This window comes from Bubalus kerabau, chromosome 4 (genome assembly GCF_029407905.1).
Source record: "Bubalus kerabau isolate K-KA32 ecotype Philippines breed swamp buffalo chromosome 4, PCC_UOA_SB_1v2, whole genome shotgun sequence".
Classification (NCBI taxonomy): Eukaryota; Metazoa; Chordata; class Mammalia; order Artiodactyla; family Bovidae; genus Bubalus; species Bubalus kerabau.
In genome coordinates, this window is record NC_073627.1 from 53,584,574 (window position 1) to 53,611,212 (window position 26,639).

General features: G+C 37.5%; 2 protein-coding genes and 1 long non-coding RNA gene across 10 annotated transcripts in view; 1 reads left to right on the forward strand and 2 right to left on the reverse strand.

Annotated features, from left to right (window-relative positions):
* LOC129649715 (uncharacterized) overlaps window positions 1–7,459 on the reverse strand; it is a 30,777-nt gene extending 23,318 nt beyond the window's left edge. The window contains exons 1-2 of one of the 2 annotated variants that reach the window (XR_008713224.1): window positions 7,369–7,436; window positions 5,621–5,671 (exon numbers count right to left, since the gene is read on the reverse strand). This is a non-coding gene — a long non-coding RNA (uncharacterized LOC129649715). Of the gene's footprint in view, window positions 1–5,620; window positions 5,672–6,996 lie in introns of both variants that reach the window. The other variant, XR_008713223.1, reaches the window with a different exon arrangement.
* Window positions 7,460–7,505: 46 nt separating this feature from the next.
* RNFT1 (ring finger protein, transmembrane 1) lies at window positions 7,506–18,133 on the forward strand. Of its 2 annotated transcripts, XM_055577466.1 has the most exons (10): window positions 7,507–7,661; window positions 8,035–8,234; window positions 8,886–9,337; window positions 9,536–9,612; window positions 10,725–10,825; window positions 12,333–12,486; window positions 13,201–13,359; window positions 14,016–14,081; window positions 16,353–16,454; window positions 17,256–18,133. In XM_055577466.1, the coding sequence occupies exons 3-10, from the start codon at window positions 8,935–8,937 to the stop codon at window positions 17,388–17,390; spliced, it is 1,197 nt and encodes a 398-aa protein (XP_055433441.1). In that variant the 5' UTR covers window positions 7,507–7,661; window positions 8,035–8,234; window positions 8,886–8,934; the 3' UTR covers window positions 17,391–18,133. The 2 variants fall into 2 exon arrangements, with proteins under 2 accessions (XP_055433440.1, XP_055433441.1); XM_055577465.1 differs by lacking the exon at window positions 8,035–8,234 and having other exon boundaries at window positions 7,506–7,661.
* Window positions 18,134–19,622: 1,489 nt separating this feature from the next.
* Window positions 19,623–26,639, reverse strand: part of RPS6KB1 (ribosomal protein S6 kinase B1) — a 40,887-nt gene continuing 33,870 nt past the window's right edge. For 2 of the 6 annotated variants that reach the window (XM_055577452.1, XM_055577453.1), the window contains exons 14-15: window positions 24,686–24,798; window positions 19,623–23,756 (exon numbers count right to left, since the gene is read on the reverse strand). In XM_055577452.1, the coding sequence (XP_055433427.1) occupies window positions 23,519–23,756; window positions 24,686–24,798 (351 nt within the window). In that variant the 3' untranslated portion in view covers window positions 19,623–23,518. Of the gene's footprint in view, window positions 23,757–24,685; window positions 24,799–24,834; window positions 25,022–26,639 lie in introns of those variants that run through there. The other 4 variants (XM_055577454.1, XR_008713222.1, XM_055577455.1 and 1 more) reach the window with 4 other exon arrangements.

The window sequence follows — 26,639 nt, forward strand, 5'->3', positions numbered from 1 at the left end:
CCCAAGAACAGCAAAATACTAATTCTTTTCAAGTGCACCTGGAGTATTCATCGAGACATATGATATGCTAGGTCATAATACAAATTTCAAAGAATTGAAATCATGAAGGGCATGCTCTCTGACTACAGCAGAATTAAATTAGAAGCCAATAAGAGTTATCTGGAAAAGTCACAAATATTTGGAAATTAAACAACACACTTCTAAAGAAACCATGGGGATCAAAGAAGTCATAAGGGAAATTAGAATATTTTGAACTGAGTTAAAATAAAAATATAACAAATCAAAATTCATGCAGTTCAGCCAAACTAGTGCTTAGAAGGAAATGTATAAAATCATACGCTTAAATTGGAAAAAAATAAAGATCTCAAATGAATGATCTAAACTTTCGCCTTTATAATCCAGATAAAAGAGAGCAAATTAAATCTGAAACAAACAGAAGAAAGAAAATAATAAAGAGCAGAAATCAATAACATTAAAACAGGAAAACAACAGAGAAAAGTAAATAAAACCAAAATAAATAAATTTGTTTAATTTATCAACAAAATCTATAAACTTCTACCTATACTGCTCCCCCCCCAAAAAAAACAAAGCAGACACATTACCAAACTCAGGAATGAAAGCTAATATAATTACAGACACTACAAATATTTAAAAGATAATAAGGGAATATTACAAACAATTTTACACCAGTTCATTCATAGGTACAAACTAGCAAAGCTCACTCAAGAAGAAATATATAACATGAACAATCCTATATCTATTAAAGAAATTAAATTTGTAGTTTAAAAATCATTTCATAAAGAAAATTTTAGGCTAGCTGACTTCACTGGCAAATTCTACCAAATCATTGACAAAGAAATAATACTAATTCCATACAATCTTTTCTGAGAATAGAACAGGAGACATCTCCAAATCAACCAGCATGACCTCATTACCAAAGCCAGATAAAGACATTAGAAAAGCAGTATCTCCTATAAACATACATGCAAAAACACACCACAAAATATTAGCAAATGGAATGCAACATGTAAAAAAAAAATAATAATACACTTCAACCTAGTGGGGTTTATCCTGGAAATGAAGGGTCTAGTTCAACATTTAAAAATCAGTTGGCGGTCCTGGTGGTCCAGTGGTTAGAACTTGACCTTTTCATTGCCATGGCCGGGTTTAAGCCCTAGTCAGGGAACTAAGATCTTGCAAGCCACGTGACAGAGACAAAAAGAAAAAAATTAGTTGACATAATCTACCATATTAACAGACTAAAGAAGAAAACCAGATGATTTCTCAATAAAGGTGGGAAAGCATTTGACAAATTTCAGTATCTATTCAGGATAAAAATTCTTACTAAACTAGGAAAATAAGGGAATTCATTGAACCTGAAAAATGGTATTAATATGTACAAAAGAATGAGGAAACAGTATTTTTTTGGGCTCCAAAATCACTGCAGATGGTGATTGCAGCCATGAAATTAAAAGACGCTTACTCCTTGGAAGCAAAGTTATAACCAACCTAGATAGCATATTCAAAAGCAGAGACATTACTTTGCCAACAAAGGTCCGTCTAGTCAAGGCTATGGTTTTTCCAGTAGTCATGTATGGATGTGAGAGTTGGACTGTGAAGAAAGCTGAGTGCTGAAGAATTGATGCTTTTGAACTGTGGTGTTGGAGAAGACTCTTGAGAGTCCCTTGGACTGCAAGGAGATCCAACCAGTCCATCCTAAAGGAGATCAGTCCTGGGTGTTCTTTGGAAAGAGTGATGCTAAAGCTGAAATTCCAGTACTTTGCCCACCTCATGCGAAGAGTTGACTCATTGGAAAAGACTCTGGGAGGGACTGGGGGCAGGAGGAGAAGGGAACAACAGAGGATGAGATGGCTGGATGGCATCACTGACTCTATGGACATGAGTTTGAGTAAACTCCAGGAGTTGGTGATGGACAGGGAGGCCTGGCATGCTGCAATTTATGGGGTTGCAAAGAGTCGGACATGACTGAGCGACTAAACTGAACTGACAGCTAACATAATAGTGAAAGACTGAATGCCTTCCCTCCTAAATCAAGAACAAGGCAAGGATGTCTACTCTAACTCTTCCTCAATTCAGTTCAGTCACTCAGTCGTGTCCAGTCCTTTGTGACCCCATGGACTGCAGCACACCAGGCCTCCCTGTCCATCGCCAACTCTGAGAGTTTAATCAAACTCATGTCCATAGCGTCAATGATGCTATCCAACCATCTCATCCTCTGTCATCCCCTTCTCCTCCTGTTTTCAATCTTTCCCCAGATCAGGGTCTTTTCCAATGAGTCAGTTCTTCGTATCAGGTGGCCAAAGTACCAGGGTTTCAGCTTCAGTATCAGTCCTTCCAATGAATATTGCAATGAATATTCATGAACCCTTCCTATTCAACATGTGATGAAAATTACAGCAAAAATGATAAAGAAAGACACACAGACTGAAAAGGAAGAGGTTGTCTCTATTTGTAGACAACACTGTCTAAAATACCAAGGAAAAGAGTTCTAAAAACTAATAAATGAGAATAAGTAATGTTATTCATAGCTACAGCTTTTACTCCAAATTTTCTATCTCCAGATCTTTATATTCAACTGCCAACTGGATATCTTCACCTGTATGTCCCATGGACTCCTAAGATTGAGTACCTCCAAAGCTGAAGGTATTGTTATCCCTCCAAACTTGGGCCTTTTATAAAAAATGCATTTCCTATGATCTATGACTCATTCTAATATTTATACTTGTTCTCATATTTATAGCATTCCTACTGATTTATCCATCCACCCAAGGAACAAACTGGGGATTCATCTTACACTTCTTTCCCACTTCACATCTACTTGGTCACTTAGGGTATCAGTTAGCTCTTATTATGAAAGAAACTGCTCTGAATCTGGAGGCTTAAAGCAAAATATTTATTATTTCCTGTGATTCTGTGGGTTGATTGGCTGATTATTCTGGTCTGAATCATCTTAGTTGGAGTTAGATGGTCTAGGATGGTCTCACACATGTGTCTGGGGCCACAACTGAGGAGGCCAAGATGGTTAAGACACGTGTGGACTCTCTTCAAGTAGCCCTTCATCTTCTAGGAGGCTAGCCCTAATTTGATTACATGGTGATAGAAGAGTTGCCAGCAACAAGAGGGCAAGTCCCAAAATGCAAATGTTTTGCAAGCCTCTGCTAAATTATAATTGCTTTCATCCCAGTATCTCAGTAGCCAGAGTAAGTTGCATGAGTTAGCCTGGAAAAAGCCTACCCAAGGATACGGGTACTGGTATGAATGGAAACCGGAGAAGACAATGGCACCCCACTCCAGTACTCTTGCCTGGAAAATCCCATGGATGGAGGAGCCTGGTGGGCTGCATTCCATGGAGTCACGAAGAGTCGGACACTGCTGAGCGACTTCACTTTCACTTTCATGCACTGGAGAAGGAAATGGCAACCCACTCCAGTGTTCTTGCCTGGAGCATCCCAGGGACAGGGGAGCCTGGTGGGCTGCCGTCTATGGGGTCGCACAGAGTCGGACAGGATTGAAGCGACTTAGCAGCAGCAGCAGCAGCAGGTATGGAAAACTAGCTCGAGAAGAGAAGTGTAACTATCTACCACCCTTAATCCGATTGACTCTATCTCCTCTCTCCATACTCATTCTTCCTCTAGAATCCCACTTCACTGAGAAGTTCAAGACCTTCTCATGTCCTACTCTACTACTTGTAACAGTCTCCCAATTAAGCTTGCATTGCTGTAAGTTACTAGCATGAGAATTTTCTGGAAAAATACAAATCGGGCCACATAATTCTGCTGCTTGAAACTTAAGAGCTTCTCTTTCGCCATGTGAATAAACTAAAATAAATTCCTAAATGAGACCCACAAAATCTTTCATTTTCTAGCCCCTATTTACTCTTACTCTTTCCTCATTTGCACCCTACTCTTTCAGAAACAAAAAAACTAAGTCCCTCAATTTCTGTGCAATTACAATACCATGACATTACACATACTGCTTTCATCTGAAATGTCCTATTACTACTTACATCCTGGTAGACTTCAACTTAATCTTCAATATGCAACTTTTTTGTCTTTGGCCACACAATGTAGCATATGGGATCTTAGTTCCCTGACCAGGGGATGAACCCATGGCCCCTGCAATGGAAGTGCAGAGTCTTAACCACTGGATTGCCAGGAAAGTCCAATGTTCATCTTAAATATCACAGATTTAATAAGGCATTTCTTGCCTGGCAAAGTTAAACGCTCCCACTTCTTGCATCCACTGCACCTCACACAGTCTTCAATTATAGTGTTTATTCCAATATACTATAATTACTTGCTTGAAGACCTGTCTAACCACATATTTCACTGTGGGATGGGGATTATGTCTTTTTTAATGTCTAGATCTCCAACAATCTACTATAATTTTTGACAGTAAGTACTCAACAAATGTTTTTGAGTTTATCAATTAAAACATCCATTTCCAACATTCTAGATGACAGTGGAAAGAAAATTTATCAGATAAGTCTGTCACTGTCAAATCTTGTCATTAACTCAGTACTCTTCTTCAAATGTTACTTTTCAGTCGAGTGGAATGCGGTTTCAAGTATACCAAAACTTTCAATATGAACTAGCATACCTTCAATAAATTATAAATATGTTAAAATGAGAATTTAAACATTATATTAAGGTATATAAATGTACAAAATTTGCAAATGTACTAAAATTATCAGTGTACTAAAACATATTGATGCCTCATTGTGGTGGTAGCTGGATTATGTGAGTCTATTTTTTCTGTTTCCTAAATTCTCATAAATGTTAAAGTTTAAAATAAAAATATCCATGGTGTAGTAGGAATGATATAATATACTACATAAATAAGTTTCCTTAAAAATTCATTATAACCCAGAGCTTGGCTTCAGCCTTTGCTACATACCTAATTCTTGTGTCCCCCCACAAAATTCCTATGTTGAAACCTTATCCACAATGTGATAGTATAAAGAGGCTCAGTTCAGTTCAGTTCAGTTGCTCAGTCGTGTCCAAATCTTTGAGACCCCATGAATTGCAGCACGCCAGGCCTCCCTGTCCATCACCAACTTTCAGAGTTCACTCAGACTCACGTCCATTGAGACAGTGATGCCATCCAGCCATCTCATCCTCTGTCGTCCCCTTCTCCTCCTGCCCCCAATCCCTCCCAGCATCAGTCTTTTCCAATGAGTCAACTCTTCGTATGAGGTGGCCCAAGTACTGGAGTTTCAGCTTTAGCATCATTCCTTCCAAAGAACACGCAGGACTGATCTCCTTTAGAATGGACTGGTTGGATCTCCTTGCAGTCCAAGGGACTCTCAAGAGTCTTCTCCAACACTACAGTTCAAAAGCATCAATTCTTCGGCACTCAGCTTTCTTCACAGTCCAACTCTAACATCCATACATGACCACTGGAAAAACCATAGCCCTGACTAGATGGACCTTTGTTGGCAAAGTATAAAGAGGTGGCAGTAGATAGAGCATTAAGAAAGGGCTCTCATGAAGGTGATTAGTGTCCTTATAAAAGAGTTTCCAAAGCTCCACCACCTTCCCACCATGTGAGGACACAGCCAGAGACAAAACTATCTATAATCCAGGAAGCAGGAACTCACCAGACATCAAATCTGCCTACACCTTGATCTTGAACTTCCCAGCCTCTTGAGCTGTGAGAAATAAATTTGTGGTTTATAAGCCATCCAGGCCATATTCTTACTGCAACCCAAACAGATTAAGACTTTCTGACAAAGGAACCTAATTTGTCATGAAGACTTTGTGAAGTTCATGGAGCCATATATCAAAAAAACGAACAGAAAACGAAAACCAAAACAAACAAAAATATCTAGCAATATCTTAATTGACAATGGGAAGTACATCTAACACCTGTTGTGGGAAGGAGGGGGAATGCCTTTTTAACCAAAAGAAATGGTTTGGTAATAAAAATAATCTGATTTAAGCATATCCTCAAAGTGGTTAATTCAGGTTAAATAGTGAGTTCAACTGTACTCTGATACACGAGGAAATAAGGTGCACACAATTTCATGATTAAGGAGCCTCAAAATTCACACGCCATCAAACTAACTTGGGCAAAGCTGTTGTGTAAGCTGTGTGTGTTAGTGGTTCAGTTGTGTCAGACTCTCTGCCACCCCATGGACTGCAGCCCACCAGGCTCCTCTGTCCATGGGATTTCCCAGGCAAGAATTCTGGAGTGGGTGGCCATTCCCTTTTCCAGGGAATCTTCCCCACCCAGGAATCCAACCTGGGTCTCTTCCACCGCAGGCAGATTCTTAATCCTCTGAGCCATGTTGTGAATAGTTTTAAATGGTTTTAAAGCAGAAAAGTGAAAGTGAAGTCGCTCAGTCGTGTCCGACTCTTTGCGGCCCCATGGACTGTAGCCCATCAGGCTCGTCCACCCATGGATTTCTCCAGGCAAGAGTACTGGAGTGGGTTGCCATTTCCTTCTCCAGGGGATCTTCCCTACCCGGATCGAACCCGGGTCTCCTTTACCGTCTGAGCCACCAGGGAAGTCCCCATTTAAACCGAGACCAAATTAAAAAAAAAAAAAAAGTATCACTTTTCCCACTAGATTTTCAATTCATGACATGTGCGCGTATGTATGAAATTTATCCTCTAGTGAGGAAAGACTGAACAGCTCACCAGCAGCATGGAATATTTAATTTCAAGACCTATAGAAAGACCACCAAGATTTACTTGACGTCAACTTCTGGAAATTAAAAAAACTTAAGGTTCAAAGTACTATTGGTAGTTGTCGCGAATGGGGCAGATTCATAGAATACAATTAAATATCATTTATGATATATTTTGGCTCGGGAACAAGAGGCAAGGACTTTTTGTGTTTCTTTTGTTTAAAGTTTTCCTTAATAAATCTTTTATTTTAAAACAGTTTTAGGTTAACAATTACCGCGAAGATAGTACAGGGTTCTCTACACCCCACAGGGTTTTTAAACTCTTAACTTCTATTGATACTTACACCAACCCCGTTCTCTCCCAAACCATCCCCTACTTCTCTCTGCTCCTGATCTCCTCAGGTTTCGCCAGGGCCTCGTTCTCACAGAGCAACTTTAGGAATGTAACAAAAACCCAGTTCAGTTACAACTTCACAAGTGGGTCAGCTGAGGTGGCCGACACCAGAACGCTCCCGCCCCGTCCCGCCCTCTCAGGGGCGCGCCGACCCTCGCCAACGTGGCTCTTCCCCCTCACGCGTCGCCGGACGCGAGCCAAGCGACCAAAGGGCAGAGCAGCCTCCAGAGACAGGGCGAGCCGGGGCGGGACCAGGTCCGCCCCCAATTGCAGGCTCCTCCCTCGAGGGCAGGTTCGGGAGGCCCCAAACAGACGCACGTACGCTGATTGTTGAACGCCGACGCCCGCGGCCGGTCCTCCGCCGCACGCCTCTCTGCACAGCCCACACCCACCGGCGGCCTCCGCCCCGCCCCGCCGTCGCAGCCCGGCCGTCGGCGCGTCGCGGGGCGCGCGCACGTGAGGACGTCCGGGAGCGCGCGCGCCGTCGCCGAGCTGGGCCAGAGTTGCCGGCGACGGGGTCTGAAGGTGATGGCTCTGACCGAAGGCCTCGAGACGGCGTTTCCCGCTGTTCCTGCCGTCGCTGCCTGGGCCTCGGTCCGCTCATCGTCATGAGAGGTCAGGCCTGGGGGAAGCGGGCGAAGGAGGCGAGGGGCCGCGGCGAAATGGGCGCTGGGGAGAATAACAGAGGCACTCGAAGCTCGAACGTGGGTGGAAAAATCTATCCTGGAGATTCCGGAAGAGCCGTTTGCATTTTACTTTTCTTCCCTTTCTCTCCCCTTTCTTGCTTCATGCTTGAAGGAAAGTGGGAGGGTTCTCGGGTTTTATTTATGGAAAAAGACGCTGAAACTGACCCATCCGGCGTCGGTGTCTCCAGAGATTGGAGGAAGTAAATGGCAGTCGTGGCGTTGGAGCATCGGTGAAAGCCTTTGGTGAAGAGCACTAAAAACCAAACCGCCCAACAGTCGCTGAAAAAAAGTTTTTTTTTCAGACCTAGAAATGAAATAGAATGACACGGAACTTGCCCTGACGTTAACCCCAGCTTCCTCCTACGGAAACGGCAGAAAAGCTCTGCTTTTCAACTGGATTCTGACGGCCACCCACACTCGTCATTTAGGGATCTTTGGATGCCGATGTTTTCTTGCCGGATTTCCCACCCCTCCAGAGTCGCATTTTTAATGTGCAGACTACGTAATTATCCTTATTCAGAATAGTCGTTTAGCAATTACACGGTGACTCCCAAAGTCTTAAAGATATTTTTGAGGGTGGCAGGGAAGGGTAATATTTCTTGGTGTTAATTATTATTGGAAACTTATTAGCTTCGGGAAAGCTGTTTCAGCATAAAAGGAAATTTGTAGGTCACCTAAATGAAATGTTTATTATTAGTATCAGTTACGCATGATGTTGCTTGATATGTTGCTTAATACGGAGTTAAGATTTGATGTTTTCTTCCTAGCATTAAAAAAACAGATTCTTCTAGTTGAGCGGAGTAAATGTACTGAGTGTTCTAGTATGAATGAGTACTATTAGTACTGCTAACATCTGCTGGGCACCCATACTTTGAGTATTTTGCCAGTTCCTTCTGTCAGAGAACTGGAGGCATCTGAAGGGCAACTTTTTCTGGGGCAGATGTTCCCTGAAAGATAGTTTGCACAGGGTAGCGGCGCCTTCGCGTCAGTGGGGAGGAAGGAGGAGTCTAGTGAGGAGTGCTCGATAACCTGAAAATAACTCATCTGCTGTGATTACCAGCCTCTCCTTTAGCGAAGAACCAATTCCTAGTGAGCCACATTATTGCCTGTACTTAACCGTTCACTTAGATAGTTTCTGCTCTTTGCTTTTTAGGAGACAGAGCCGTGAAGCAAAGAAATCACAGAACAAGTATTCAAGGGCCATGCAAGCCAATTGTAGTCAACTGCACAGCCCTTCAGGAGCTGCAGGCAGTGAGGACGCCTCAGCCTCCCAGTGTGTCCAAACAAGACTGACAGGAGAAGCTGCCTGTCTTTATTCTGGAGATGTTCATATCCAGATAAGCTCCCTACCTAAAGAATGTGCTGAAAATCCAAGCTCCAGAAATACAAGGTCAGGTGTCCACAGCTGTACCCATGGATGTACCCATAGTCGCTTACGGAGTCACACCCACAGTGAAGCCAGGCAACCTGATGATAGCGACATGGAGTATGGAGATCATGGTAGCAGCTCCTTCTCAGAATTCCGGTATCTCTTCAAGTGGTTGCAGAAGAGTCTTCCATATATTTTGATTCTGGGTGTCAAACTTGTTATGCAGCATACAACAGGTAGGGTATGATAAAAGCATTGAGTTGTTTCATTGCTATATTCAGCTAATTCTCTGTCTATTGGTAATCTACTTCATGCATTTCAGTTTCTTATTTTCTGTTAGCTTTTAAAATTGTGTATGCTTCCTTTAAAATCATGTCATTATGTTAGCTCTTTTTTTTTTAAATTTCAATTAACTGGACCTTATTTTCTAACAGGAATTTCTCTTGGAATTGGGCTGCTTACAACTTTTATATATGCAAACAAAAGCATTGTAAATCAGGTTTTTCTAAGAGTAAGTATAACCAGCAACTAAAAAATCATTAAATGTTTTTCCCTGTAGAATTATATGCTCATTTTGAGAGAAATAGGAATTAAGATAGCTTATTTGATAAATTTAAATAGGTATAATGTAACATCCATATTAAATGTTGTTATCTAAATGACCTGGAATAAATGATTTGTCCTAATACTGAATTGTTTCACCGTATTTTCTTTGTATGTTGGGTTCCTGATAAATAAAAGCTAGACAGAAGGATTAAAACCTAGACAGATCACCATATGGTCTGATTTGTCAAGTGCCTTCATGTTTTAAGTTAATTTGACTATACTAAGTAATATGACCATTATTTAAAAATTCAGCCATTGTACTCGAAGATTTAAAATGCTTAAAAGTGTACATTGAACAAATGGGTATTGAATTATTTAGGTTTCTCTTACTTAAAGAAAACTAAACCCAACAAGTTTTTTCTTAATTATTGTCACAGTCCTATTCTTGTAAATTATTGCAAAAACAGGATTAGTTTATAAAATTTCATCTTCAAGCAACTTTTAAAGGGTTATATCTGTATAAAGAATCATATATTTTGACCTGAAAATTTGTAGTTACAACCTATCAAACCATAAAAGTTTAATTTAGGGTTTAAAACTAGTAAAACTTAATTAAACTAGTAATTAAAACTTAATTATAAAACAGATTAAAAACAAATTCTTACTGAATTGTAGGAGAATTTTTAAAATTATAAACCCTGATAACTTAATGCATTTTCTACACACCTGTTTTGTTAGGAAGGCAAATATAGGGAGCTACAGAAGTAAAGTTTTCATTTAGGTGGGTTCTTTATGTCAGTTTGTAGAAGATTTGGCTTTGAAACATAGGTAATGTTGTTACACAATGAGGAAGCTGGTATTTTAAAAATCTGTTTAAATTTGTGTTTTGTTCATTAAAGCTATATAAAATAGAATGATATGTACAATTTAACAAAAAATCTATATTTTTATTAAGATAAATTAATCTATTAAAACATTTTAAGTTAATAAATTAGTCATTAAAGTAAAATAGTTAAATGATATTTAAAATTCTGGCATAATTCAAAGTAATGAATTATAAAATTATTTATTTTTCAGGAAAGGTGCTCAAAGATTCAGTGTGCTTGGTTACTGGTATTCTTAGCAGGATCTTCTGTTCTTTTATATTACACCTTTCATTCTCAGTCACTTTATTACAGGTAATTAGAGGCCCAAGTGCACAATCACATATTTTTATATAATCATATATTCCATAGCACTTTGTAAAGTTTTATTTGCACATACTTACTGTTGGAGTTCAATTTTTACATATTTGTCTAGTTCTAGGTTAGTGAGCTTAAAGTGATTTATTCATGTTTTATACCCAGTGCCTTGCCTCATAGCAAGTGCTCAATAAATAACTTTTGATACTAAAATTTTTACTTATATAATCAATAGTTACTAAATACCATTAGATTGTTGTTGGTGACCTTTGACAAATATTGTATATATTTAAAATATACAACATGTTTTGATATATGTATACATTGTGAAGTGATTACCACAATCAAGTTAACATATCCATCACCTCCCTTAGTTACCTTCTTGTGTGTATATGTGATGAGAACACTTGATATTTGTTTCTAGGAGAAAACTTGCTAAAGAACAGTAGTTGATCAGTTTCCATGTCAGATGGAAGTGTTCTGAATTTTCAGCTTTAATCAGATAACTAGAAATCTGGGTTTCAGTGGTATTGGAGAGATGTGGACAAATCTGGGATATAGTTTGTAGGTGTAGCTGATACACTCAGATTGGATTGGGTGGGTGGGTGAGGGGAAGAATCAAGGGTGATGCCTGGGTTTTTTTAGTCTTAAGCAACTGGCTGGATGGTGGTGCCATTTACTGGGCTAGGAAAGACTGGGGAAGGAAGTGGTTTTGAAGGAAAATCAGTAATTTTGTTTTGAACATGTTAAGTTTGAGAGGCCATGTAGAACTGTTAAAATGATTATAGTTATTTGTCATAAGCTCAGAGTAGAGGTTAGAGCTGTAAATTTTGGTGTTATCAGCACATGGTGGATATTTTAAAACATGGAACTTGACAAGACGAACCAGGGAAAGAAAGTACAGACCGAGAAGAAGGCCTAGGACTGGACAGTGCCCACGATTAGCCAGAGAAGTAGCAGCAAAGTAGACTTAAGAAGCAATCATTAAGAACAACTAGACCATATGAGAGCAACTCCAAGAGAGTGGTGTCAGAAGTCTAGGCAGAAAATATTTCAAGGAGGGAAAATGGAAAAAGTGACCTTCAAATTTAGCAAGAGGGAGGGAGTTGATGATCTTGACAGAAGCAGTTCACTGGAAAGGAGGGATGAGAATCCTGACTGGAGTTGGTTAAGGAGAGAATGACATATATCTATTATTTGTGAATTTTTTAGATTACAGGCTAGAGGATGTCCATCATGACAAGTTAGGAAGACTCTTCGTTTTCTTTAAGGAGTTAAGATTTGAAATGAAAACATTTAAAAAGTCTCTTTAAAATAACCAAAATAATCTTTTTACGTAAACTCTAGCACTTGTCAAACTCGTATTTTTTACCACCGTTATTTGGTAGCAAATTTAGAACCCCTGTCAGCACTTTTATCTTTTTATGTTGCTTTTAGTAAGTTTTGATGTTTTTATCTTTTTATGTTGCTTTTAGTAAGTTTTGTGTTTTTCTTCTCTTGGTAGCTTAATTTTTTTAAATCCTACTTTGGACTATTCAAGCTTCTGGGAAGTACTTTGGGTTGTTGGAATTACAGACTTCATTCTGAAATTCCTCTTCATGGGCTTAAAATGCCTTATTTTATTGGTGCCTTCTTTGATCATGCCTTTTAAATCCAAGGTAAGATCTACTATGTTTTATTGGAAAGATGTTAGCAAACCATAGTGCTTCAGTTCAGTTCAGTCACTCAGTCATGTCTGACTTTGCGACCCCATGAACCACAGCACGCCAGGCCTCCCTGTCCATCACCAACTCCCGGAGTCTACCTAAACCCAAGTCCATTGAGTCGGTGATGCCATCCAACCATCTCATCCATTTAGTCTTAAATGATTCTTTTTATAATTTTCCAGTTTGCTCAATAACCTAATTATTATATTATCTCAGACCTATTGAAACAAAATATCTGTTCCAATAAAATCAATTATACAGTACTTGCTTTGGAATAATCTAAAAGTCAGTCCCCACATCATATATGGGAAAATATTTACATTTATACTTCTGCTTTCCTCCAGGGCATTATTAATTGATAATTGATAACCGACTATATGCAGTTATTTGGTGTTTTTTCATATTCAGTTAAAACTTTAAATTTTTGTAGTCAGCAAGATATTTTATTGTATATAAAACATTTTCACTGTCACTCTAGAAATTTTTTGAAAACAAACCAGTGACTGTAACATCTAAGAACCAAGTTGAGGAGGTTAGTCATAATCATTATGAATACTAATTTTATAGTTGTGTTATTGTGCCATATATTCATGATGCTCTCAGTCCAATTGTGCTGTGTATATAAGTAGCTTCGTTGGCTCTGTTTTCTTTTTTCTTCCTTTTTAGGGTTATTGGTATATGCTTTTAGAAGAATTATGTCAGTATTACCGAACTTTTGTTCCCATACCAGTTTGGTTTCGTTACCTTATAAGCTATGGGGAGTTTGGTAATGTAACTAGATGGAGTCTTGGGATATTGCTGGCTTTACTCTACCTCATACTAAAAGTAAGTAACATAATAAATTTTGTCATTTATAATGATTCATGTAATAATGTTTACAGATTTTACCTATAACTGATTTTGTCTTTAACTGTTTTATAGTTTATCTTCATATCACTAGTTTGAAATAAATGGCAGATTCTATACTTAGAAATGGAGAAAAGGAAATAGGTATCTTTATCTTAATCCAGTGGTTCTCAGATTTTATTGGGGGAGTAGCATGCAGTATCTAAGGGAGAGAATGAGTAGACGAGAACATACCCACCCCCATCAGTAGCATCTATCAGGTACATAATTCTCAAACTAGTGGAGTATCTTGTCCTGTCCCCTCAACTTAGTCACTTTATGAAACTTTAAATATGTTAAGGACATGTGAACCAGGTAAAATTGCCTTGCCTTTGATTTAGTTAAGTATATATTTGTCTTGACCAGATTGTAACTCTAGGCATTCAGATGTACTTCATTTTGGTTACGAGTTGGCTGAAATTGATAAGCTGAGTAAAATATCCCATAATTGGATTTTAAGTATATTTAGAATGAAATGATTAGTTCTGATATGCAATGAGCATTGTTAATAGCAGTATTTGATATTAGCATTGATCTCTAAGTTTAACAGAGATGGCTCTTTGAAATAATGAATTAGGATTTATTTTCCCTTTCAGCTTCTGGACTTTTTTGGACACCTGAGAACTTTCAGACGGGTTTTGCGAATATTTGTTACACGACCAGTAAGTATTTTTTATCATAGGAAACTTTTTACCTTTCTTCATTATAAAATTTAGTTCGGCAGTTTTACAAATGCAGACTTATATGATTGTTTAGAAATACTTCTAGTACTTTGGCACTTGAGGTTATGATGATAAAGAGGTTTTATTTCTGTGACCTGTTTCTTAATTTCTGCATTGACAACACCTAATGGTTGATGAAGTAATTGTGTATTTGAGTGTGTGTCTCTTGCCCTTTCAGATTGCCTGAGATTTTTAACCTTTTATAAACATTCCCTCAAAAATCATATGAACTTTTGTTCCTCTTTTAATCCACAGTTAGTGGCTTTGTGTGTTTTCATTAACTCCTATTTAGCTTCTGTGAAAGTGTTTATAATTTATTGGGTACATGAAGAAAGCTTACTACCAAAAATAATGTCCCTTGGAATTTTCTTACTGGAAAAATTTCCCCAATACTGAATTCCGTATGCACAAATAAGTTCTTGACAGTATCAGTAAACTTTAAAATTGAGATTCCATTGTCAGTTATAACTTTACTATACATCAGTGATTCTACTGATGTAACAAACTGCAGAGAAAGGGTGTCTGTCATAGCTCAAATGATAATGGCTCATTTGCTATTTATTAGCCTCAAAGGTTCTCAGTATACAAGTGTGATCACCAGATTTCAGAGTTTGATTCTCAGTTATAGAGTCCATTAGGTACTTCAACAGTTAAGTGGTCAGGACTCAAGAGACTCTGACTTACAAGAATGCCACTCTAATAATGGATGTTTGAAAAAACAACAGGATTTTACCAATGAAGTGGACTAAACTAACTGGCCAGGGCACCCTTTCCCTAAGATAGTAACATAGTAACAAGTTTCAGTGCATCCTATTCAGACTTCTTTCCTTAAAAAGATAACAATAAAATCCAGACTTTAGCTTTTGAATTGAGCTCGAGTCCATTGTACTAGGCTTCTGCTGTAGCAGTTAATCTAACAGAGCTTGAGCTGCAATGCCTTTGGTCTTTTCTCCAGGAAGCATAAGAGACTGGCACAGTCATCAGCACTCGGTTTTACTCTTGAGACTCTCATGTTCCTTAGTGTTGCCCCTGGACTCGGCAGTCACCATCAGGGTATTTTCACTTGAAGGGAGTCTGCATTGTACCAGACAAGAGTGCTATTTTAAAAGCTTATCAGCATACACATGTGCAGTGCACTCTTCTAAATGGCATTTACTGAAGGGAAATTGGCATCAAGATCATTCATCAGTATCTTGTTTCTAGAATCTTTAACATCACTGATCTCAAAAAATTTTAATTTTCTATTTATATCCTTTGATTTTGTTAACTTTTGAAAGTAAGTTTAGATCATAGCCTCGGTTGCTAAGTCATGTCATACTTTTGGTCTGATGACTATGACTGAAACTTGCGTGTTCTTTTCCTGAGCTCCCTTTTCCACATCATTTCTACAGAAAGATGATCTCATTTATAACATTTTTCATACCCCGTTAATGACTAAATTATACTGAATTTGTAAGGAAGTTATAAGATCTTAACAAGATCAGAAACTGTTTTTAGGACTTCAGAAAAGGAAATTCAAAGATGTGTGTTGAGTTTTGACAGTAGAGTGCTACCCAAGTGACGTTTTGCAATTACAGTTCTTTTGTAAAATTTTACCATTCTTTGCTAGTACTAAATGCTGGGTTTTGTGATAAAGATGATAATTAAAATTAATTTTAGATTTAGTGGCAGGACACTGTTTAGTGGTCCCCCCCAAACCTTCTTCATATTGAACTCATGTGGAAAGCTTTCAAAAATTAGATTTCTGGGTTACCTTATTGGTATATCTGGACCTATTGAATCAATCTCCAATGTGGAGCACAGATATCTAAAGCAGTCTCTACATGAGTTACATTCAGCCAAACAAGCTCAGCATTGACTTTAAACCAGTGTCATAGGTAGTAAGTGGGCTCAATTTGGCAATATTGGGTCACATAGTACATGAATATAGATTGCATAATTCTTGTATTTCACATTGCTTGGTCTGTTAAACCATTTGAATTTCAAGCACTATCATTATTTGGGAATCCAACGAATCTAACAATCTTCCAAGATTCTGTTTATGTATAACGTAATGAGTTCACCTTGATGCAGACATGATTCTGCATACATAGATCAGCTTTGAAATGTTTATATCCTTTGGGAAAGTTTTCAAATGCCTAGTTCCTTGGAGATTTGAGAAATACAGTTATCACCTATGTATTTAAGGAACAGAACCTTATCTTTATATAGAGTTACGGAGTCCCTGCCAGCAAGAGACAGTGTTCAGATGTGGATGATATTTGTTCAATATGTCAAGCTGAATTTCAAAAGCCACTTCTTCTCATCTGTCAGGTAACTCTATTTTTAAGCAACCTTAATACAGCACTTCTCTGGACTTGCAAAAGTCACATTTATGTTAATTTTCAGGGAAAAAATATGTATATTGTTTAGCAGAAACTAGCATTCAGGGCACATACTGTGAATTTCTTGTGATTGGGGGTTTGGTAGGTTAGCTAAGTTTTGTCCCTTATGTTCTAATAGTTTTTATGTAGAAGCGTGTATGAAGGGATCGCAAACAGGATACCAAAGTGACTGGAAAACACACTATTTTTAATAACAGAATACTAGTCTTTAAGAATACCAGCGGGTTACTGGATTGTATAAGGCCATTTCCTATTATTCCTATAACTCTCAAAGATTGTATTAAGCTGTTAGTCATTATGTTGTTGTCATCTGGTTTCCAAGTTGTGTCTGAGTCTTCTGCAACCCCGTGGACTACAGCCAGCCAGGCTCCTCTGCCTGCGGGATTTCCCAGGCAAGACAGGTGTGGGCTGCTATTTCCTTCTCCAGAGGATCTTCCCAACCAGGGATTGAGCCCTCATCTCTTGTGTTGGCAGGCAGATTCTTTACCAGGGAAGCCCCTTTTATTCATTATCCTTGATCTTAAAGTCATCACCTAAACATAACTTGTATTTTATTAAAGGTGGTTAGGTGGATAGGACGAGTCACAGTATTTGTCTCTGCCACTAACACTCTGTGTTCTTGAATGTTATACTTTGTTGTCTTGCTTGTAAAATGAACTGTTTTTCTGCAATGTGATGAATTTAAAGTTAAAATGTTGCCAACTATAAAAAGTTCTTAATTCCCTTACAGCATATATTTTGTGAAGAGTGCATTACCTTATGGTTTAACAGAGAAAAAACATGTCCGTTGTGCAGAACTGTGATTTCAGACCATATAAACAAATGGAAAGATGGAGCCACTTCATCACACCTTCAAATATATTAAGTTTTCAACTTAATATTAAGGCCACAAAACACTAACTTTATTTGGTTACAGTGACTACTGGTAAAGACATTAGAATGGATTTTCAGGGCTGGAAGGTAAGGAAAATGTTCCCAAATGGTTTTAGAGTATTATAGTTAATAAGTGTGTAGTCCAGTTTATCAAAATATTAAATGAAAGATCCTATATTATATAAATGTTCATGCATATGAAACATTTATTCTATCCTTATTTGACTTATGATGGCAGTGTTCAATTGTAAATGTGTTTTCTTGTTAATGTTACCAAATGACAATTGGGTAATACAGCTAGTGGTTTTAGAGGAATTCAGGTATTCTTTCCAGACACTGTTTTCAGAATAAAGAGTATTTTTCATAATATTTTAAGATACACATTACCTGAAAGTAGAATTTTATTTAGCATTGACTTTTATAATTCCCATTCTAAAAATCTTAAATTTTTTCCTAAAATTTGTATTTTTAAATGAAAGCTATAAATGTTATATTTTACCTGTACAATCAGAATTTTCTAAGGAAGACGAATTTACTGAGGATGAAATATTTTAGTACTGTTATTCTCTGTAGTATGATTAGCAGTCATTGAGAATAAAAGACAAATTCCTTTTCTTTGTGGACATCATACATACAATCCTGTCCTCAGCTTTAATGTTCATGATTTTGCTTTTTGTATAGTGCCATGGACTTTCTTGAATTAACTATTAAAATAATTCACATGGATTACATACAGCTGGTTTCAGTGATGATTTGAATAGTGTGACAAACAAGACCAACTCAGACTCTGAGGAAAGAATTCCCCAGGTCTTGCCTGATGGTCCAGTGGTTAAGACTCTATGCTTCCAATCCAGATGGTGTGAGTTCAAGCCCTGGTTGGGGAACTAAGGTCCTGCATGCCACCTGGGCCAAAAAAATTGTTAAAAAAGAACTCCCCTAATAACTAGCTTCTCTAAAAGAGTTTTGGAACCTCATGCTTGAATCATCATTACTTGGGAGATTAAAGCTTGTACAAAGACCAACAAAACTTTGGAGAGTGGTTTGTTTGCCTACAGGTATTTGTTTCTCTCCCCTTGAAACTTCATGAGGGAATCAAGATCTGTGACAGGTCTGAAGGACTGGTTATTATCTACATCTTGACGTGAGACCTCTGCTCATTTTCTTGTTTACCATCTATCAGTTTGCACACAAGAAAAAAAGACAGTGGTGAGAAGGAGAAGTTAGGGGGTAGAGGCAGAAATTTTCAACAGATTTACAACACTGTTAAGACAAAGGCTACACCAACATGGATTAATAAGGATAGTGACCAACCAGATACAGGTTACATCACTTTCATGCCTTATGGCTACCCAAACTGACAAAAGAACATTAGAAAGCCTGTAACTTTTTCCCCTGCTAGGTTATAAGTACAAGTGTTTCTGTTCATTCAGGATGATATACTTAACTGTTACCTACTTTGAGAACCACTGCAAATATTAAAAAAAAAAAAAAACAAATTAAAACACCTTCCTAATTTTGTGATGAAGCCAATAGTTGTTATTTGGGTATACAGCAAGGGATGAGTTAAGAAGGACAATTTGAGATTAGAATTTGGGTGTAAAAAATATGCTAACTTCTTGGTAAAAACGTAAGAGTAACATCTTACCACATGGGTTATTTCAACCCTAACACAATACCTGCTTACCCTATGGCCATATGGACAGCTTTTTTAATATGACTGAATAACAAGTCTGTGGTGGACAGTGGGGGATTTTTTGTTTTAACAAGCAAGCAAGCACTTCACTGTAAACTGAAAAGGAGGGAAATGCAGGAGGAGAGCTGTGTTGTTCACTAATAGCACTGATGAAGTAGAGGCATTTCTGTACTTTTATTCCTTCAGCTCAAAAACAGGAATTAGAACCCATTTATTCTGTGAATTCAGATCATACCCTCTGAAAGACTTAACATCGAGTCACTACCGTTTTATAAAAAAAAGTCCCAGTTGAGAACTTCTGTAGAGAAACTGTATTGGCAAATGTGATTCAATTACCTCATAAATAAGAGATGGTTTACACAAAACGCCCATCTTACAGCAGATATATTGAGATATTAGTTAAAAACAGATTTGTCCACTAAGTTATCTTGTGCACACACATCAAATAATGAAGCTGGCAAATAACGGCTGAAAAAATTGATGCACAAGAAAGTCCTTCAGTGTTTTTATGTAAAGCTGGCTTTCACATAATTTTTCACATGAACTTTTTTTTATTACATTCTACTATTCTGACAGAACTTGGAAATCACAGATGTTTAATACCTAATAAAATCAGTACTAAAACTTGTTACAAATTTGTTCCTTCAGTTTCTTCACAAAAGCAATTTTTACAACTGTTATTCTTCACATATATAGTTTATTAAATATGAGAACCTGAACACATCTAGCATATAAATGGGAAAAATTATTGAAACCATTTGTGTATCTGGTAGTTATTTCTTCCTATCTTAGGGTAATAATGATAATAATAAAAAAAATCACTTCTATTTTATGTTCATTCAAATTTGCATTTAATTTCTATTTACATTCATTCAATCTGAAATCAAATACTTTAATACAGTAAACACAAGATGAAAAGCAGAAAAGGTGTTACCCTCCAAAGCACTCCTAATAAGGCAGCTGAAGAATTTATTTACTCTGATTGATGCAAAGCCAACTTGGGGTAGGGGAAAAAAAAGTTTTAAAAGAGCAAACACAGATGAACCCTTCTTTCAAATGTTACTTCAGATAATCCACTGAGATAATACTTGTGCTGTAGTGGTAAATTAAGAATCACACACGAAGAATTTTGTATCAGTCAGCCACAGACCACAGGTCATGGTGGGACAAATACTTATGATTATTTTGTCCAGCTTGCTAGCGTCTACTCCTATGGAAAAAAGGTAGATGTTTGGACACTGATGTTTATATTTGAGGAATTAACCATTTTCAGAGCCTCAAAATCCATTCTTCATAAATTCAACATTTCTCATGAGAATAATCTTAGATCTAGCCCTTGTAAGCTAGGAACCACATGACTGAATAACCAAAATAGTTAGGTCCTATTTTAAATATAAAATCCAAGGCTTGGATGCAGTTTATTTATAATCATGTATTTCTTAAAGAATGTTGAATTTATGGAGTACCATACATGCATTCTCCCCCCTCACCACCCCCATTACCTTCTATCTCAAAAAATAGTATGGAAAAATTCTTGAAGGATTCAAATTAGTTAAGACCATAAAGGAGAAAAAGAAATAACATAATTTCCCTAAAAATCTGGTTCAAGTTCAATAATTAATACTTTACATTGTTAATCACAGCTGGTTTATAAATCCCAGTTTATTCTATAATGCTACAAACCTTATAAAATCAAAATTAGTAAACTTCAGTTCTCAGTGATTATATTTTAATTAAAAAACAGCATGTATAAAATAAAAAAATATCCTGTAAATAGCTGATTTTAAAGAAAATAAGTGATGAAAGAAAAACACTTAAATCTCTTTTTATACACTTACCTGGAATAATAACCCTTTCAGAAACTCAAGACTAGTATTATTGACATATATTTTAAACTATGCTTGGGTTTTTACAAATAAATATAAGGTAAGCCATATTGCATAGGTGTGTGCTTGCTGTCTGTGACACTAAAGTGGCACTTGACAAGTTTTCACAGTCATAGTAGGGATATCCATTTATGAAACAATTTCTCAATAAACTTGGCCACAGTATAGAAAATTAATTTCACTTAATGTTTAAAGTCTGAAAAACTCTTGTCTTGTCTGGATGGTAGGTATGCAGTTAATGCTTTCTGTGCAGGAGGTTACGGTGTCTGCCACTACTGCTGGCAGTGCTAATGATGAAAATGGTTTACCTGTGGGCTGGGTATAGCCAGGCAATCACAATGCAAATGTTACTAGCAAATAGGACTGAGGAGGAATATTTTGGTGTAAAACTTTTAACTGGAATTTGGTCAGGCAGTCAACACAATATTAATAGTTAGTAAACATATTTGAAACAAGTATCAGAGTAGGACAAGTCATTTACAGTCTGAAATGAAGCCTGTATCTATCACCATAGTTTTTTGGGTTCTGTTTTTTGTTTTTTTTTAGACATCATAAAGACCTGCACTTTTAAGTACAATTTCTGCCCTTATCATTATTGTAGCTTCTAATTTACTAGTTACGGTTACAAAGTTCAGTAGACTGCTGCAATAGGGAAGAGGGGGTCTAGAGGGAGGCATTTTTTTTTTTTTTAAACTTTCTGTCCAAAGATGAGCTGTTACCAATTGTTTATTGCCACAATTGAAAAGGTGTATTTCCAATCATATTTCATGGTTCTATTTTTGCTTAATGTCATAGGATTTCATCTTCTATCACTTGAATTGCTGTTTAAGCAAAGCTTGTCTCTTTTCTGGTTGAATTCAACATGCATAAATAATTTTATGGCTTGGATCCTATGGCTCAAAAAGGTCTGGAGAACATAGCAAGCAGCATCTATTTAAAAAAATTGTAGGGTTGCAAAATATTACAAATTAACTTTGCACACTCAGACTGAAGACATTATAAAAGACAAACAAAAAAGAGGTGATAAGACTCAACTGCAACTGCATGATCATCTATTATACCAGTATGCACTGAAATATATTTTTATAAAGCTCTGCAGATAACTAAACCCTTTCACCATCTACAGTCACGGAAATGCTCTTTTAAGGCAGGAAGTATTTAAGAAAGGTGAAGTTACCTTTATGTTTACTCTTGTACCTGTGAATCACGTATGTAGACTTGGTTACAACTGCAAAACATAGTGTCTTGTTAACATGTTTCCTAAATTAAGTCACTAAGTTTTATTCACTGTGGAAGACATTCATCAAAAGGCCATCAAATATTTCTATAAGCAAAAAATGTAGCCCCAATATAGGAGAAAAAAGCATCTTTTTTCCTTTTAAAACCGTTGAGGAAGAAATATAAGGAAGGTAGACAGCAAAAACAGTAAAAAGTAAAACTTAAAACCTTACCAAATTGCTGTAAAGACATTAGACACAAGAGAGTGGACCATGGCAACACCCTCTTCCCCTGGATTTCCCTCCTCTATCTCTGCCGCCCCACGATATGCATTTTATCCTGACTCGCTTCTGTCCTTCAGCCACAGGCTGAACATGTTTGACGTCTTGAACTAAATACTGGTATAAGGTGGTGGTATTTTTCCAGTGCAATGCAGGCCCAGGATAAGGATGAAATGAAGGACATACAACTTATGCCCATTCCAAGGCTTCCAGTTAAGCTTAGCACATAACAGTACTGCAAATAGAAATGATTAAGTAGATTCTTTTTTTTTTTTTTTTTCTCCTAGTATTACAGACAGGTATTGCAGCTGGGTTACTGAAAATAAACCCCAAGTCCACCCCAATCCCTCAAACGAGCCACAGCTGTGGTTAACAATGATTCATTTGCATTTTTATTTCACCAAGAGAAGAAACAGAAGTTGTCTGGCTTTCTTCACACCAACCAATAATTTCGCATTTTTAAAGTTTGGGATGTTTTCCATAATGAGCTGAATCAAAAATCTATTTGAAAAATATATATTTATATAAAAAAAAGATTCAGGTTGTTTGCACGTAAAACATCAATTGATAAGTTTTTTTTCGTCTTTGATTCCATGTTGCTGGAAAGTTTAACCAAGCTTGCATGCTAATTTGTCCTTAGTTGCAAGTATTATAGGCAAATTCATACTTTGCCTAATGGAAGGATAACCCTTCTTCGACATGATCAGGACTCAACAGTGATTCAGAAGCAACATCCTACCCTTAATACTGTCAGTTTCGAGCCATCAACATGAAAATCCTTGATAGGTTGAGACGATGTTGCTAGGAATCAATTAATTGATGTGCCTAAGAGTTCTGCAATACTATTTTCACTTAAGTTTTTTTGCACCATTGATTGATTTTTTTAAAATCCATGTTTACTTTTCCTCTGTCCAAAGTGTTCTCTGTCATGACACTGACTCTTCGAGACTGTCATTTTGAGTCTTCTTGTTTCACCCTGCAGGATGCTCACACATCCCCTCCCCACCTTTTTTGCCTTCAATTCGTTAAAAACATTGTTCTGTCATAGATTCATACGCAGGTGCTCTGGTCGTTTGGAGATCATGGGAAAAGCTTGCTTTTTGTATGGTCCGGAGTTTGGCTGTCGTATTGGAAGCGGTGCTGAAGCCTCCCCGCTCATCGTCACGTCCATCTGCTCTATCCCACTTGTTTCCATGGGGTATTCCACAGGCGTCTGCGGATTTGCCGTGCTGGCTGAAGCACCTCTTCCCCAGAAATCCCCAGGAGAAAATTTGACTGGGCTTTAAGACAAGGAAGAGCTATCATTTGTCTCAAGTACTATCTCAACAAGAAACATTTCCCTTACATTTAAAGCAAGTGGGGTAGTGTGATTTTTTTTCAATTAATTTCCTTTTCCTATGTATGCCAATACATAGGCACAGAGGCAGAAGCTGAGCCATCTCTCCCCTAGACTAATTGTTACTTTCCTAACTGGTCTCTTAACCTCCACACTTGCCCTCATAAAACCATCAGTGATACTTAAAAAAAACATTTTACTCCCCTATTTAAAACAGCTTCTCATTGCATTTAAAATAAAATATTTCTCCAAACCTTTGCCATTTTCTTCCTCACTCACCACACTTCAGGAATGTTGACCTCCCTTTCATTTCCAAGAAGGCAGCCAAGTTTTTCCTCCTTGAGGACTTCTGCATGCGCTTTCTTCTACCTGTAACACCCCTGTGCCTCTCTGTTTTGTATGGCTTGCTCCTTCATGAATAGGAGCCCCCATGTTATTTTTTGCATTCTCTAACACATTCTTTTTTTTTTCCACATAGCATTTGGCACTACTTGTAATTACATATTTTTTGTATTTCCTTCTTTGTTTGTTTTGACTCACTGAATTGTAAGCTTCATCAGGACAAGGACAATTCCTGTCATAATCATGTGTCCCTAGCACACAGCACAACCCCTGGTGCATAATAAATGTTGAATGAATGGTTAAAGAGGACACTTTCCAGTGCAGCAGCTTACTTTCAGGAGGGAAGGTAAACTATATAGCATTTTCTCATTGATTAGACACAGATGGATCACTTGCAATATAAGAAGGTAGAGATGCTGTGCTTATGCCAACCAAATAGGATGACAGATTTTCCATTTATGTAACTTGGCATAAATTTCTTAAACAATATGCTTTCTTCTAGATTAAAAAATAATAACGAAGTCTGAATACCTGACAGGTGTTCGTGGGCTGCCAATAAATCTTCGAGGGGATCGGATTTTTGGTTCAAAGGAAAACTTTTCTTTCACGCTTTCAAGTACAGATGGAGCCACATATGTAAAACCCTGAAAGATAGTAACAGTGGACTACAGAATGTCGAGAAAATGTTTTTGCTAGGTCTCTGACACACCAAGATAATGACGTACACCTAAAATCACCAATGTGATTACTCTCCAACCTCCTCAATCTCATTTCACACCCATTACCTTCCTTCCAGCCATTTCTAGAGGCACAGACCCCAAGACAGCAGAATTCATTGAACCCCAAAGGCCAGCAAACAAAATTTCACTGTATTAAAAGAAGTAGAACAAAACAGGAAAAATATAGGCTCTACATTAAGGTGGTAAATACAAAGATATGCAGAGAAATTCTACTGTTTCTAGCCACATATATATAAGCAACTAATATTCTCATCCCCAAAACAGTTTCTCATTATTAGGCCAAAATAAAAATAGAATTCTCTAACTTGGCATATATGGTCTTTCTGGTTTTATGCCAATGATTGAATAGACTTGGATTTTCCTGACAAATAAGGGCCAACACTGTGAAAACTATTAACTGTAACAGGCAATAATGCAGTTTGGTAGCCTTAGTTCTTTCTTGGACCTGGCTATTAGGTTACCAGCTATCATTTATCTTGCTGTTAATGTTCATCCCTTGAACAGTTAATCCCATACTTATCTTCCTTTCTATTATCCTTGTGACCTACAAGTAGGCATTTGACTTATTATAAAAAGACTCAATAAGGCTTTGGGTGAAGTCCTGAAGAGTGAGGTGCAATTCTATAGAGCACATACTTTGTGACAGCTACATGTGGACCACCAAGGCCATTTCCACATATGTTCTAGTGGGCTGAAGCTTAACTACCAGGAGGACCAGACTCTGCCTTAATCATCTTTGAATATCCTTTAATTCTATTAGGATTTAAACTACTGGAGGGTGGGTGGGTGGGAGGGTCAATAGGGAACACACACACACACACACACACACACACACCACTTACGCTGATTTGCACTGTATGACAGAAACCAACACAGTATTGTAAGGCAATTACCCTATGGAATCTAGAAAAATAGTACAGATGAACCTATTTGTCGGGAAGGAATGGAGACTCAGAGGTAGAGAATGGACTTGTGCATACAGCAGGGGAAGTGCATATAGCGGGGGAAGGAGAAGGTAGGGTGAATTGAGAAAGCAGCTGACACATACACATTATCAGGTGTAAAACAGAGCTAGTGGGGAGCTGCTGCATAATAGAGGGAGCCCAGACTGGCCCTCTGCAACGACACAGAGGGGCGGGACGGGAGAGGGAGTGGCAGCAAAGAGAGGGGATTATATATATAATTATGGCTGATTTGCATTGTTGTATGGCAGAAACCAACACAAGACTGTAAAGCGATTATCTTTCAATAAAAAAATACTCACTGAACTGCAGTTACTCCAGTCACAACCCCCAGATAAGTGGGCTGTTACTATTTTAAATTAATTTTAAAAGAGATCTTTGTGTACAGAATTCTGGCTACCACCTAAAAATGAATTGTTCTTATGTTCATTAGTTGTTCAATTTAAATAATTAAGAGAAGCTCAACAAATTGGAATGAAAGCTTAGCTTCGTAACTTCTGCCACCACAACTTTGGATTTCTTTGTAGCAAGGTAAGATGTTTCTAAACTTTTTAATGGGGGAAAAAATTGTCACACTAGCTAAAACTCTGTAACACCCAACTGAAGAAAAGGTCTGTATGTTGAATCAAAGGTATAAATTCCACATCAGTAGAAAATAAAACTCCACATCATGAGAGAAAAAAAAGAAAGCAACAACAGCATGAAAATGAATCATGCCTACTCCCCTAGAGGAGAGATTTTACTAAGGGGGATACAGTCATTTTGCAAATCATGTAGACATAA

Coding starts and splice junctions, on each gene's coding strand:
- RNFT1 (XM_055577465.1), top strand. CDS start 8,935: ATGCAAGCCAATTGTAGTCAACTGCACAGCCCTTCAGGAGCTGCAGGC. Junction 9,338..9,535: donor TGTTATGCAGCATACAACAG/GTAGGGTATGAT, acceptor ATTTTCTAACAG/GAATTTCTCTTGGAATTGGG. Junction 10,826..12,332: donor TCTCAGTCACTTTATTACAG/GTAATTAGAGGC, acceptor TTCTCTTGGTAG/CTTAATTTTTTTAAATCCTA.